This window comes from Heterobasidion irregulare, assembly GCF_000320585.1.
Source record: "Heterobasidion irregulare TC 32-1 unplaced genomic scaffold scaffold_07, whole genome shotgun sequence".
NCBI lineage: Eukaryota > Fungi > Basidiomycota > Agaricomycetes > Russulales > Bondarzewiaceae > Heterobasidion > Heterobasidion irregulare.
Genome location: NW_009258203.1, coordinates 1,646,846 through 1,659,569, shown reverse-complemented (window position 1 = coordinate 1,659,569; position 12,724 = coordinate 1,646,846). Strand labels below are relative to the sequence as shown.

At 49.6% G+C, this 12,724-nt stretch overlaps 5 protein-coding genes across 5 annotated transcripts; 3 read left to right on the top strand and 2 right to left on the bottom strand.

Annotated features, from left to right (window-relative positions):
• Window positions 1–1,428: 1,428 nt before the first annotated feature.
• Window positions 1,429–2,892, top strand: HETIRDRAFT_321495 (uncharacterized protein; the record flags this gene model as incomplete). Its single annotated transcript, XM_009550226.1, has 1 exon — window positions 1,429–2,892. One exon carries the CDS (start codon window positions 1,429–1,431, stop codon window positions 2,890–2,892), a length of 1,464 nt encoding a protein of 487 aa, XP_009548521.1.
• A 601-nt stretch (window positions 2,893–3,493) lies between these two features.
• Window positions 3,494–4,864, top strand: HETIRDRAFT_246122 (uncharacterized protein; the record flags this gene model as incomplete). The annotated part of the gene is made up of 6 exons (XM_009550225.1): window positions 3,494–3,709; window positions 3,766–3,793; window positions 3,848–3,981; window positions 4,047–4,224; window positions 4,375–4,738; window positions 4,801–4,864. Coding segments are annotated over 6 exons (984 nt in total), but the record flags the coding sequence as incomplete, so codon positions are not given.
• A 1,358-nt stretch (window positions 4,865–6,222) lies between these two features.
• Window positions 6,223–7,723, bottom strand: HETIRDRAFT_322215 (uncharacterized protein; the record flags this gene model as incomplete). Its single annotated transcript, XM_009550224.1, has 2 exons — window positions 6,223–6,555; window positions 6,608–7,723. 2 exons carry the CDS (start codon window positions 7,721–7,723, stop codon window positions 6,223–6,225), a joined length of 1,449 nt encoding a protein of 482 aa, XP_009548519.1.
• Window positions 7,724–9,737: 2,014 nt separating this feature from the next.
• HETIRDRAFT_243886 (uncharacterized protein) lies at window positions 9,738–10,041 on the bottom strand (the record flags this gene model as incomplete). Its single annotated transcript, XM_009550223.1, has 2 exons — window positions 9,738–9,849; window positions 9,908–10,041. Coding segments are annotated over 2 exons (246 nt in total), but the record flags the coding sequence as incomplete, so codon positions are not given.
• An 884-nt stretch (window positions 10,042–10,925) lies between these two features.
• Window positions 10,926–12,715, top strand: HETIRDRAFT_419610 (uncharacterized protein; the record flags this gene model as incomplete). The annotated part of the gene is made up of 5 exons (XM_009550222.1): window positions 10,926–10,970; window positions 11,062–11,194; window positions 11,543–11,700; window positions 11,753–12,273; window positions 12,343–12,715. 5 exons carry the CDS (start codon window positions 10,926–10,928, stop codon window positions 12,713–12,715), a joined length of 1,230 nt encoding a protein of 409 aa, XP_009548517.1.
• Between the last annotated feature and the right edge of the window lie 9 nt (window positions 12,716–12,724).

Below are 12,724 nucleotides of genomic sequence, written 5' to 3'. Positions count from 1 at the left end.
ATCGAGATTTCCAAATCACGACCTGTAGCTCTTCGTGGAATTGCATTGGGATGGTGATGAGAGAGACTCGACGGACAAGGTAGTGGTGACGATATTGTTGACAACGTATGATGGTATGCAAGCTGATTCTTTGATGATGAGTCGAATATGACAAGTTCGTCTCCCTTTCACAGAGACTATATATATTCTCTTCCATGCCAAACCATAACGTTCAACATCGGCTGCATCAGAATCATAGATTGCGTCATTTGAATTCAATGGCGATGAAAAGCGCAGCTGGAACCCGAGTCATACATCGGCAACAAGTACACAATCGATGGAAATGTGCCTCAGTAGTACATTATGCAGGATATCGTAAGAGCTAATTAGTTCTGGAGTGACGACCCATCAATCCTTTTCTTTAATCCTCAGTTTTCTACTAGCACATTCTCCGTGCCAGTCGCTAAAGCCTCTCCACTGTAGCTGTTAGATGCCTCAGCTGAGCATCACATGCTCTTCCACTGTGGTCTTTTAGATGCTTGCGGGGTGCATCGGTGCAAGTCGCATCAGACCCTTTTGGTCCTGCGATCCTCAAGGGGGCCTGACGATATATTTAGCTGGATTCATGTTCTCTTGGGAGCCGGAGGCCCTCGATGTATTTGCGCGATGGACAAGCTTGCTTTCATATGCATTTTGTTATGATTGACTACTAACCCTGATGATATAGGACACTGGACACCATGCTTTGCTTCGTTCATTATGAGTCAGAATGGATGACCTCCTCCGTATCAAATTGCAGCCAGTGTCTTGTCCGTACAGTGGCACCTTCGGATGACATCACGGAATATTCGCAGTCAGCCTCCTCCCTCGCTGCACCACTGCTGCACCTTCAAAGTCCGCGGATCGGCCTCTAAATTCTGTAGAGCCACATATCCTTCGTCGCTCGTTTGAGATTGGTACCACTGCTCTTCATTAAAGCTATACACGAAGCCTCGAAATCGCTGCTTACACTTGCACAATCAAGAATTCATACACCAACCCCGCCGACTCCCCTGTCTCTACTCATGGATCGCACACCGAAAGACGGCACCTTAAATCCAAGGTGAATTCTATGCTCGCACCTATCGAATGTATCGTTTGACCTGAGCTGACTGGTGGCATCTGCTACCAAGCAGCCTTCCTGACTATTGGTCTGTCGTGGCAGCACCAAGGTTGACAGCTCTCGACTCTCTACTGGGATCCATCCATGACAGCAGAGAGTCAACGAATTGCTTGCAGATCATTGACGCCGATCTGTACTCATTGGATCTCTTGACATCCTCCATTCGCACCCGGCACAATGCCTATGTCCCAGTATCCCGCCTTCCTTCCGAGATACTAGCGCAAATATTCCTATTTCTCAGCTTTGGAGCTGGCTCAAAGCTGGTGCGAGAGACCTCCCCGGGACACATGGTGCAGCACAAGGCTCGCGACTTGGGATGGATCAAACTCACCCATGTCTGCCGTCACTGGCGTCAAGTTGCTCTTGCACACCTCTCTCTCTGGACAACAATCACCAACGACCTTGGGGCGAAGTGGGTGCCTTTGATGCTCGTTCGCGCGCAATCTTTACCAGTTAATATTCAATGGAACCCTTTGGCGGAAACACTGGGGAAGGCATCACCAGTTGAGGTGGACTTCGCACCTCATTTGTCCCACATCCGTACCCTCCAAATTTCAGATACTATTGACCGCCTTTCGCAAATTATCCATACTCTACTACAGCCTGCTCCCATGCTGGAACGTATCACGATCTTGGATACAGCCTTGGGTAGTTCTATATTACACGTTCCTGCAGATCTTTTTGCCTCAAATGCCCCTCGCCTCCGCACGGCTAGATTTATTGGGCTCATCGTTTCCTTGGACATTCCAATCTTGCAGCACATTACCACGCTGGATATACGGTTACGGTCACCATCTCCTGAACGTTTGCCATCGACTGATCAGTTCTTCAATTCCTTGTCTAAGCTGCATTGCCTTGAATGTCTGCGCATCGAGCACTATCTTCCACGCTGCCCAGATGGCATCTCAGTTCGCAGTCAGACCCGGCATCCCCCTATCATGCTTCCTCAGCTTTCGAAAATCATGTTGGAAGGGCCACTGCGAAGCTGCGCCGTCGCTATTTCCAGCATCTACGTCCCACCAACGGTGTCCATTGGCCTCATTCCTCATGCAGAAGGACCTGCCGATGATCTTCGAGCTTTCATTCCTGTCCTTGAGACGGTGAGCGGCAAATTAGGTGGTGTGGAACCTATCCGTATGCTTCAGGTAACGGACAATCGTGACAATGGGGTTTTTAGTGTTTTTGCATGGCGATTTGTGTGCGACATCCCCGACGATAAACCTCTGAGTAATTTTCCAAAGCGTCCTACAATCAGCATCAATTATCGCGCTCCCAACGAGGATAGGCCAGACGCTCTCAACAAACTATACCCGGTCTACAGGTCTCTTTGTCTTCCTGTAGTGTGGATGCTGGGGCTCACATTTTATCAAGATGTGAAGACAGATTGGTTTGAACCACCACTCCTATCATGTCCAAATCTGCAGCGCATCTTCATGTGGGGCCCTAGGCTGAAAACGCATCTATGTGATGCACTAGGGCCGGTCTCAAACTCTGGATCTCAGGGCGACGCAAAAGTTGGAGTCCATTTTCCCAATCTCCGTTCGATCCACCTCTCCAGTGTTGAAATTGACAACATGACTCATGAAAGGAGTCAGTTCAGAAAGCGGTTCAAATCTGTCCTCGAGATGCGTAGGGAGTTATCAGTGCCACTCAAGAGGCTTGATCTTAAGAACTGTTCGGCTTCGACACGTCACCTCAATCAGCTCAATCAGCTTGTGCCGGAAGTGTTTTGTTCTGACGACGGCCTCTAAGTTGTTGATTTACAAATAGCAGGTCCTTCGAAGGAAGGCTGTGGGTGTATTTATGTTTTTGTGCTCCTGTAAAGTAGAAACCGTCTCTAATATCATACAACATGTTCGGGTGATGGAGCGAGGCATTGGTATTCCACAATCTCGACTGATACCATAGGCCTTTTGATCTGTCGGGTCCGCCGTTCGGATATCTCGATTTCTCAGTTATCCAATTAGATTCTGCTTAGATTCTGCTGCATTTGATCACCCTGTTTTTCAGCGCAATGAGGGTATACCAATGCGAGCGTATTTTGATCAACGCACACTGTCACATCATTTCTATGATTTGCGTAAAACAGCATTAGTCGGAGAATTTGGATAACAGAGACACAATACCTTATAGCAAAACCAGGTGTTAAGATAAGAGATGCAAAAGCTACTAAAGATAAGAAGGAGAAGATGCGACAGACGCGTCATTTCGAGGACTTCCGGATTTGGAATTTATTCTCTTACGTTCTGCAACTCGCCTGAAGTTTCGCCTCCATGCGAACATAAGGTTGTATCTATCTCCCGTACCTGTGGTATCTAGACTCAGCATCAATATCTCCACCAACACTCCGAGATGGACAGCCTTTTACGATGGAGCCTGGAAAACTCTAGCAGCTCAAACGATGGTGGTCACACTGTACCTGCACCACGAAAAGATTTGGACCCTGCAATAATAGATCACATTCTGGGCCGGCCGGACTCAGAATTGATGAAAGAAGCTTTGAAGAAGGCAATGGATGAGGAAATCAGCGAGGATGAAAGGATTGCCGCGTTGGATGATATCGAAATGGTACGCCTGCCAAGCGTCTTTCTGTCGATAATACGGGCTTATATACAGTAATCAAGCTCGTTGAAAACATTGATAATGCAAACGGTCAGTCATTTTTGCCAAAAGCCTGCCTTGGTGCTCGACCGATCGTCTGTGTAGATCTTTCGAAACTTAAAATGTGGGATCCTCTCCAAAAGCTGCTGACATCACCTACATCGACGGAGGATATCAAGGTGCAGGCCATGTGGGTGATAGGAACAGCTGTTCAAAATAATCCTGCTGCACAGAACGCTGTACGTATCTTGGCTATTCTGCCTCAGCAAAGCATATTGAACTCTTTAATCGACCACGATGTCAGTATCTCTCTCTAGACCCTCTCTCTGTCATCCTCTCGTTCCTTTTGCCTTCGGTCAAATCTGTGCAGCTCAGATCTAAAGCGGTATATGCCCTTTCTGGCTTGCTGAAGCTAAATGCTACTGCGGTCAGCCAGTTGGATCATGCGGGCGGCTGGGATGTGCTCCGATCGGCTCTCGAAGGTTCGTCTACATTTATATCTCCGGTATCCGTCCCTATTGCATAGTGCAAGGGACTGTGCATCTCGTCTATAAAGACCTTTTGGGAGGAAACCATTACACCACGTACCTCACTGTCGGCTGCGTGTGCGATGTTGCTGATTATCTGCCTAGACTCAAATATAAGCGTGCGACGCAAAACTGCCTTCCTTCTCAACACGCTTTTGGTGCCCGTGAATGTGCCGTCCCATCGATTGTCGCCATCATCATCCGGATCGAATCCATCGCGAGCTCACGCCGGAGCAAGCACCAGTGCTACGCTCCACGCACCTGAAACGCCAAATGCGCCTGTGCATCCGAACTCACACGCATCTATGCTGTCCAACCCGATGTCTGTAGCAACAGCACCGGCCACCCTTCGGGCGCTGCACGAACACAACATCCTTCCAGCTCTCATCCGCGAACTAACATCTCCAACACCGTATGGCGCAGACGAAGAGAGGGAAGGTGATGTTGATTTCGAAGAGAAGGTTATCAGGTACATCTCCTATCCTCTCGAAAGTCCTCATTGCCATGAAACGAGCTGATCCTTGTTTACAGGCTGTTACATACATATGTGACATCACATCAAGGAGAATTCTCCAAGGAAGAAAAAGAGGCCTTGCATGAATTTTTCAAAACTAAAACTGGTGTTCCGGACCGCCACGACTCGTTTGGTTTAGAAGAGAATGAGTTGAAGGCTCTCATAAGATCGGTCGAGGCTTAGACTTTATGTGTCTTGGCGGTTCGCATGTATCCGGTTTGCAGCTCAAATAAAACGAATGAGTGAGAGTTGCGGCACGGTTGATCCTGGGAGGCTCTCTCAAAACAAATTCTTCTACGCTGCCAGTAACTGCTGGACTCCTGTAGCACGATTCCAAAAGATGTATCTCAAATATTTTTGTTTTTATTTTCTTTGGCAATACCCGGAACTAGTGCGGTCTTCGATATCTTGCAGCTGACGGCGCATTGTTTATTGTGGCTCAAGGGAATCCTACCATCTTTGGACAAGTTTCATCTATCATGGTGTCAAACTGTATGGTAGGGAGGGTGAACAAGAGTTTGTTCGGATATTAGAAGCGCAGAAGGTTACACTGGACAGGCGGCAACAAACGGCAACCGATATTATTCTCGCGGAGATTCAAACTGACTGTACCACTTATAAATCGATTTTTTCTCCTTCTCCGACAAGCGTTCTCTCCCCCTTTCAACCCTCACTTTCCACCGTAAGCCTCAAGTGAGTCTTTGTTAGATTAGATTTCCGTCTTCCGATGTGATGATTCTATCATACCATACTTTACCACATTCCGAATACTCGTGTGGAACACTATAGATTTCAGCCTTGACTGATCTTTGCCTATTCTTTGTTCATCGTTATTTCGTTGACTTTCACTGATCACCGTCATTCTAGGCTTCTATTTGGAGGGTGGATTCTGCTGGGAGACATTGTGAGTGCCCTTCACCATCCTTGTTCTCCTTTTCCCCGTCTATTTTCTTCCTGTACCGTGATGAGATTTCTCGATGGGCGGACACGAATGTACTCTGCCCGCGAAGTCTTCGAATGTACAAAACGGAGATGGGGAGGGTACTTGTTGATACGCATCGAATACCTGAGACAACAATTTGAGTGTTTTGTTGGCTTTCTTTTTTTGTTATCTTTGTTTTGTTTTGCTCTAACATCAATATTTCTACTAGATATGCTCTGCATTGTAATACTCAATACTCATGAACACATTTAATCGTTAACGCAATCTGTCTCGATGTTCTCGATGGCTTATAATGTTAGCTGCATGCGATCTGCAATGATATCTAGAATATTTCCAAAATAGTCTCTGGTCAATTTCGTGAAGTAGAACATAAATTTCGCAACTTGCTCCTACAAAAACACAAAGCTGGCGCTCGGAACATAACATCCATCCGTACTGGTATACAACTTGTGAGATGGCTCTTTTCACTTCATCCTCGATATCCGCGATGTGCCGTTCACGCCAACGCACCCCACATCCCGAGCCCGGCGAAGATGCTCCCCAACCCGATCAAGAATCCAACGTACGCGACGACATGCACCCCGATTTTCGGCAGCGCCATCGGCGTATGGAGGAGTGAAATTGAGAAGTGAAGAAGGAAGACAAGGCTGAAAGTCACATAGAAAGCGCCATTGGTCGTGAAAATTGGAGGGTGCGAGGAGGCGGTAAAGAGGAGTGAGCTACGCGAGAGAGGTGCGCTGAGGTAGGCCGCAGAGAGTAGGAGCAGGAAGCCAAGCGAGAGCGCAATCGACGCGATTCGGAGCAGGCAAGAGACGAAGACGGGGATATGCTAGATCGATGTCATCAGGGTAGCGGCGAGAAAATGTTTGAGAGAGACGTACGATGAACGGGATACCGTACATGTCTTCCAACTCCTCCCTCGCTTTGAGCGTGATGAGCGTGTCTAGATCGCGTTCTACCTCGAGCACCATCTCCGCTTCGCTCGGCCATCGTTGCATCGTAGGACGCCTCTCAGGCTCTCTGACTGTGGAGTCTCCTCTCCCGGAGTCGTCGTGTGCAGACGCCGCACGAGAGGAAGACCCGCCACGCTCACCTGATCCGACGCGCGGCTGCTTTGTCTGCGCGCGCGTAAGCGCTTCAAGCTCGTGCACGCGTGCGGCGGGGACGAGCGCGTTGCGATACAGACCGATCTGCTCGTACCCCTGGGCGACGCCCACCGCGACTTCTGCCAGAGACCACCCGAGCGCGAGCCACCACACACGCCAGAACGCTGGGTCAGCCGGGTTCGGATGCGGGTAGTCCATGTAGTGCCGAACGCGGAGAATAGGAAGCGCGGCGAGACGTAGGAGGTTACGGAGGAGGACGTGGAGGGCGGTAGAGAAGATGGTGGTAGGCCCAGGTGGGAGGCGGAAAAGAGCCGAGGAGAGAGTGAAGATGGGTGTGCTTAGGAGGTGTGAGAGGGACCATAATGAGATGGAAAGTAACAGCTCCGGGAATGGGGTGGGGCTCGAGGGGTGAGGAGTGTGCCAAAGGAGACGCGGCAGGAAGGCAAGTGCGAGCCAGATTAGGATACATGTTACTGGGACGAGCGTGTACCACGACACGAGCTGCTGATAAGATCCTGCGAACGTTCGTAAATATATTGTGAGGAAGTAAGCCTGGGAAGACTCGCCTATGTAGATTCCTCTTTCCCCCAAAAACTCTTCTTCATCAAAAGTATCTGGATCTTCATAAACGCGATCCTCCGGTACCCTGGCCAGTGCGCCATTGCAATACGTCTCCGGGCTGTGCGACTGCGTCCTGCCCAATATTCCAGGCGGTCCGCTGATGACCTCAGTCGCACCGTATGATCGCCTAGAGATGCCTGCAGCTAGACGAGATGGCTGAGATTCAGAACCTAGCAATGCGCTCTGCCCGTTCTCAGTGTTATTTTGCGGCGATCGCTCGCGACCGAACCGCCATGCAGCTGCGGCCATAATCAGTTTGCCTACGCCCATAGAATGCGGTCGTGGCTGTCAGTAAGTGGGAAGATGTGGTCCTAGAGTGATAAGAACATTCGGCGACGGCTTGTCCCAAGCTCTACAATGTGCAGAGCGATTGGACTTTCGAGGCAATATGTTGCGCAAGGTTGCGCAGTCGTGCAGACCCTGGTCACTCTTCTGATAACTTCACCGTAATAGCTGTCCGTGATCGTGAGAAAGTAGTTTTCCTTCATCAGCCTCCCAAAAGTCCTCAAAGTTACTATCGGGGACCAATGCTATGGAAGACCTTGATCGAAACCGCTGCAAGGTTATCTCGTTGATCGTTTAGAGAATGTGAGTGTACATAAATGGTATTGTGACTACAACTTGCCTGGGTATGATTTCGTCTAAAATTATTGTGTACAAGACAATCCAGTCCGCGTCGCTCCAGTGCGTTCCCAACAATTTTAGATAACTAGATAATCACTCCGGTATAATTAGTCATCTCGATGCTCCACCATACTATCGCAATGCTCATGGTAGTGCGATATGCAGCGTTGAGTGGTAGGTCTTGTCGACAGGACTTATTCTTGTCCAGCATCCCGAATAGGGTGCTCTTATACCCTCATGTATATCTCTGCGGCATCGCATGTTTAATTGATACTGATACATTTTTTGAATGATTCGCAATCGATCAGTGTCCCAACAGGCCTAATCTCCAGCACGAGCATCTAACCTCGCACCGTCAGTTTGCTCAAGGTTGTTCATTCTCCTACAATACATGCTTCGCACCCATCCCGATGGCGTCAATGATAACGGAACAATCACACACTACTACGGCCACCTGCGGCCAGTGGTTGACGAGTCCAGAACCCCGTCGAGATTTTCTTTTTCCCCCTTGTCAATCTCTCGCATGGGCACCGGTTGCGACGCAGCTTCAATTGTCCACGACATGCCCGTATTGGTTTCCCTCTAGAGTCAGACCAGACCGACGGGACCCCATTATCCTGTGCTGCGCGCTCACTTCTAGCGTTGATACACAGGCCAGGGTTCTATGGAGTTGTCGTATTCACTCGTATACAGCGTCTGGCTCCGTCCCATAGCGCAATTTTCCTGGGCTCTGCGACGCACCGTATGGGATTCTGACCTCTCGCCGCGTAACGATGGTAAACTACCCTTTCCTTCATTGTTACCATGACCCCAACTGCATTTTGACTCTGCCTTCTCCACCTACTTGATTGATCTCCCTCTCCCCATTCCTGTGTCAGTCCACTCACCTTTTCTACCAGCTGAGACGGTTGCTCCCAATGTCAATGCACATTCATGTTTGATTACATGTTCCACAGCACCCGACACAAGCAGCACATTCACTGGCGGGAACGCGCTCTGCGAATGAAGGCGCTAGAAGACCATGTCAACCTTTGAGAGCTCTTCGTCTCGACCTCTGCGTGCCGTTCTCTGAAGCGCGAAGCGCTTTCGTTTCAACGGCTCCCACACTGATTTCTTTCTAGGTGCTGTTTTCGTGCGTCGGGACTGCTTGTAAGTTAGCTGCACTTGTAGTAGGTGTCGGGTCAGTCGTAGAACATAAGTATATACTTGGGCTATCATACTCTCGTCTGAGTGCTTGAATCGAAGAGCTTTAAGCTCAGAGAATCTTAATTGAATTTTGAAGCCTCAAGCATTATCAAGGTGTATAAGGTGGAGATACTATATAGATTGATTAGTTTACAAGCTGTCCTTGTCTTCGCAAACTTGCTGAGGTAGCATGTCAATGCAGATGTCGAACACAATATTTTATTTGGAATTATCTGTGAGGATGATATATGTGAAGAAAGAGCAAGGGACGATTGCAGATCCATATGAATCATACACCGTGACTGGTATCTATTATGTGCGATATGTTGAAATTAGCAGATGTGAGCTGTTCAGAAGCATAAATCTACTCACCCGCATCTTTGGGCGGAGGCCGTGGCGGAGGCTCATTGAAATGCGAAGGAAGCTCCGGAAGCTCGGTCGCATTGATATCCAAGCGCAGGTCCTCCCCGCCTATGTTGATTCTATCATTATCGTCGTCGTATTCGTCTTCCAAGAATGTATGCGCCGGAGGCCCGTCATCTTCAGACAGACGGATGTTGCCTTCTCTGCGCCTCCACGTCTTCAGTCTACGTGACCGCCGATTTGTCATTGGCAAACTAAAGAGAGAGAGCTGGAGATGCGTACTGGTGCGATACCACGACTCGCAAAGAGTCCGCACGCCTCCAGAGAACGAATAAGATGCAGACGGTCACTGTCGTGAAGAGAAGGAGGGAAGGAAAGTTGCCTAGCGGTTGAGGCTTGGGCGACTGGCGCGGCTCTGAGCTTGAAACATTATCGCTGGTGAGTGCATTTCCAGTGGTATTGAAAGCCTACAAACCTCCTGGTTGAAGAGGTGGGGCCATAGTATGTATACGATGTCGAGTGGTTGGTCGTGATCGTCACGTCCTGGGAAATCCCGAAGGGAATGAAATCTGGCTTTAAACGGCAATTAATCTCCACGCTCATGTGATCATACCCAGAAACTGTATATTTTCTTCACGACGTTTGTTTTCTGTCGTTCCTCCTCTCGTGTCGACGCCGTTGTACGCCGTCTTGTTCTAAGCGGCGTAGCTTTGTCGCTGTCACTCTAGGAACCTTGTCCATCGCACCTGCCATGTCGGTCTGATATTGCTTGGTGAGTGCTATTCCTTTTTTGGAGGCCTTCACGGCTTCAATTTTTTCATGACGAGACATCATACAATCAGTTATCCCTGTCTTAACACGCGATGTCGAGAGTTATTGTTCTGATCCTCTATCTCTGATGCTCGAATCCATTTCGGACAATTGGCTCATACCAGCCTTTCTCTCATAGGTCCCAGCAACAATTTGCAGAATGTCATGTCCGCCCAGTCCTGGAGTAGAAATCTATCCTGTAGCTGGCCGTTTGCGAAGACCATTTCTTGTTGTTCTTTACGATAACTTTGTTACGAAATATATCTTGGTCATTTTCCTCCCGAGAGCGAACTGCATGTGTTCACGAATCATCTTCCGAGATCCAGTTTGTGCAATCGATGATGGGACGGCGAAGGAGCACGCAGAGCCCTAACCCAGATATCCACGTGCAGAAAATTTAGCAGCCACTGAGCAGTGATCAAAATCTCACCTCTTTTCCTCTCTCTCACTTCCTTGCATCTCTCTCCTCTCCCTCCCATTCTCCATAAAAATGTCCGTTGGAACTCTCTACGCATCTCCAGCCGAGGCCAAGCGCGTGCGTAAACACCAAATCTCGCCGCAAGGCGGGGTCATGCCCTATCTTCACGCTCGATCTGTGCTCACTCGATCTCCTTTTGCTCGCATAGATCCTCGTGGTCGCTGCCTTCGCCGGGCTCACCGTCGAAGTCAAGGAGCCCAAAGCTGGTCTCATCAAAACACCCACTCTTGAGACTGCGGACGGTTTCTCTGTTTTCGAAGCGAGTGCTATTGGCAGATATCGTGAGTCAGATCTCCGAGTCATTTTCCATCTCGACAGAGTGCTGTGGATCGAATCGGTTGATACATCGTGCTCGTTCTATGCGGGAATTCCCAATTTTTTTTATGATCCATCCGGCGTGGATGTTACAATTTCAGATTATCTTCCACTCTCTCCTATCGCCTTGATCAGTCCAGGGCGCGCGTCATTTGCACATGCTCCATCACTTTCTCAGAACTCGATGACATGAATTGGCCTCTCTGAGATCTGGTGTCCCTTCGGACGGATTCTAATAGTATTTGCTCTGGATGTCTCATCTCATTGCCCCGAACCGTTGCACTTTCATACATTTTCTGATATGTTCCAAACAGTTGCTTCCCTCGCTCCCAACTCGACATTGATCGGTTCTGAGTCCAAGGAGGCTGCCCTTGTCGACCAATGGGTTGCTTTCTCTGACTCATATGTTACCGCCTACAACAACTTCATCGTCCGCCTGGTCCAGGGTCATATCACCCCCTACAGCAAACCCGTGAGCCAAACCTCATGTCTTTCCAATCCAGTTCTGACAGTCCTTTCCCCAGATTCACACGAATGTCCTGGACCGCCTGGTAGGCTCCCTGACGACCCTCGAAAAGCACCTTGCGACGCGCACCTTCCTCGCGACCGAGCGCATTACCCTCGCCGACATCACTCTCGCCACTGCCATTCAGAGCGCTGTTGCCTCTACCGTCGATGCGTCCCTGCGCTCCAAGCTTCCTAACGTATTCCGCCACTTCGAGACCATTATCAACCAGCCCTCACTGAAGTCCACGTTCGGCGAGACCACCTACACCGAGAAGGCTGTGCAGTATACTCCCCCTCCCAAAGACAAGAAAGAGAAGAAGCCCGAAGAGGCCGCCGCCCCGAAGCCCAAGGCCGAGAAGAAGCCCAAGGAGCAAGCTGAGGACGACGACGATGACAAGCCGTTTGTTGAGGAGCCCAAAGCCAAGAACCCATTGGACTCGCTGCCCAAGTCCTCTCTTAACCTTGAGGACTGGAAACGCGCGTACTCCAACAAGGAGACTCGTGGTGCCGGTGGCGCCCTGGAGTGGTTGTACCAGAAGTGCGTGTATCTGCGCACTTTGCATCTTTATTGTTCTTCTCTGACGATCCTTCGTTGGTCCATCTCTAGCTTTGACAAGGAGGGCTATTCTCTCTGGCGCGTCGACTTCAAGTACAACGAGGAGCTGACCCAGACATTCATGTCTTCGAACCAGATTGGTGGGTTCTTCAACCGCCTAGAGGCGTCGCGCAAGTACCTGTTTGGCTCCGTGGGCGTACTCGGCGAGACAAACAACTCCATCATCACCGGTGCGCTCATTGCGCGCGGGCAGGAGATCCAGCCCAACGTCGACTGCGCGCCGGACTGGGAGAGCTACTCCTACGAGCGCCTCGATCTCGAGAACCCGGAGCACAAGGCGTTCTTCGAGGGTGCGTTGGCGTGGGATCTCGAGATTGACGGCAAGAAATGGGTCGATGGCAAGAACGTGAGTCTCAACTTTTAGAGCTGATGT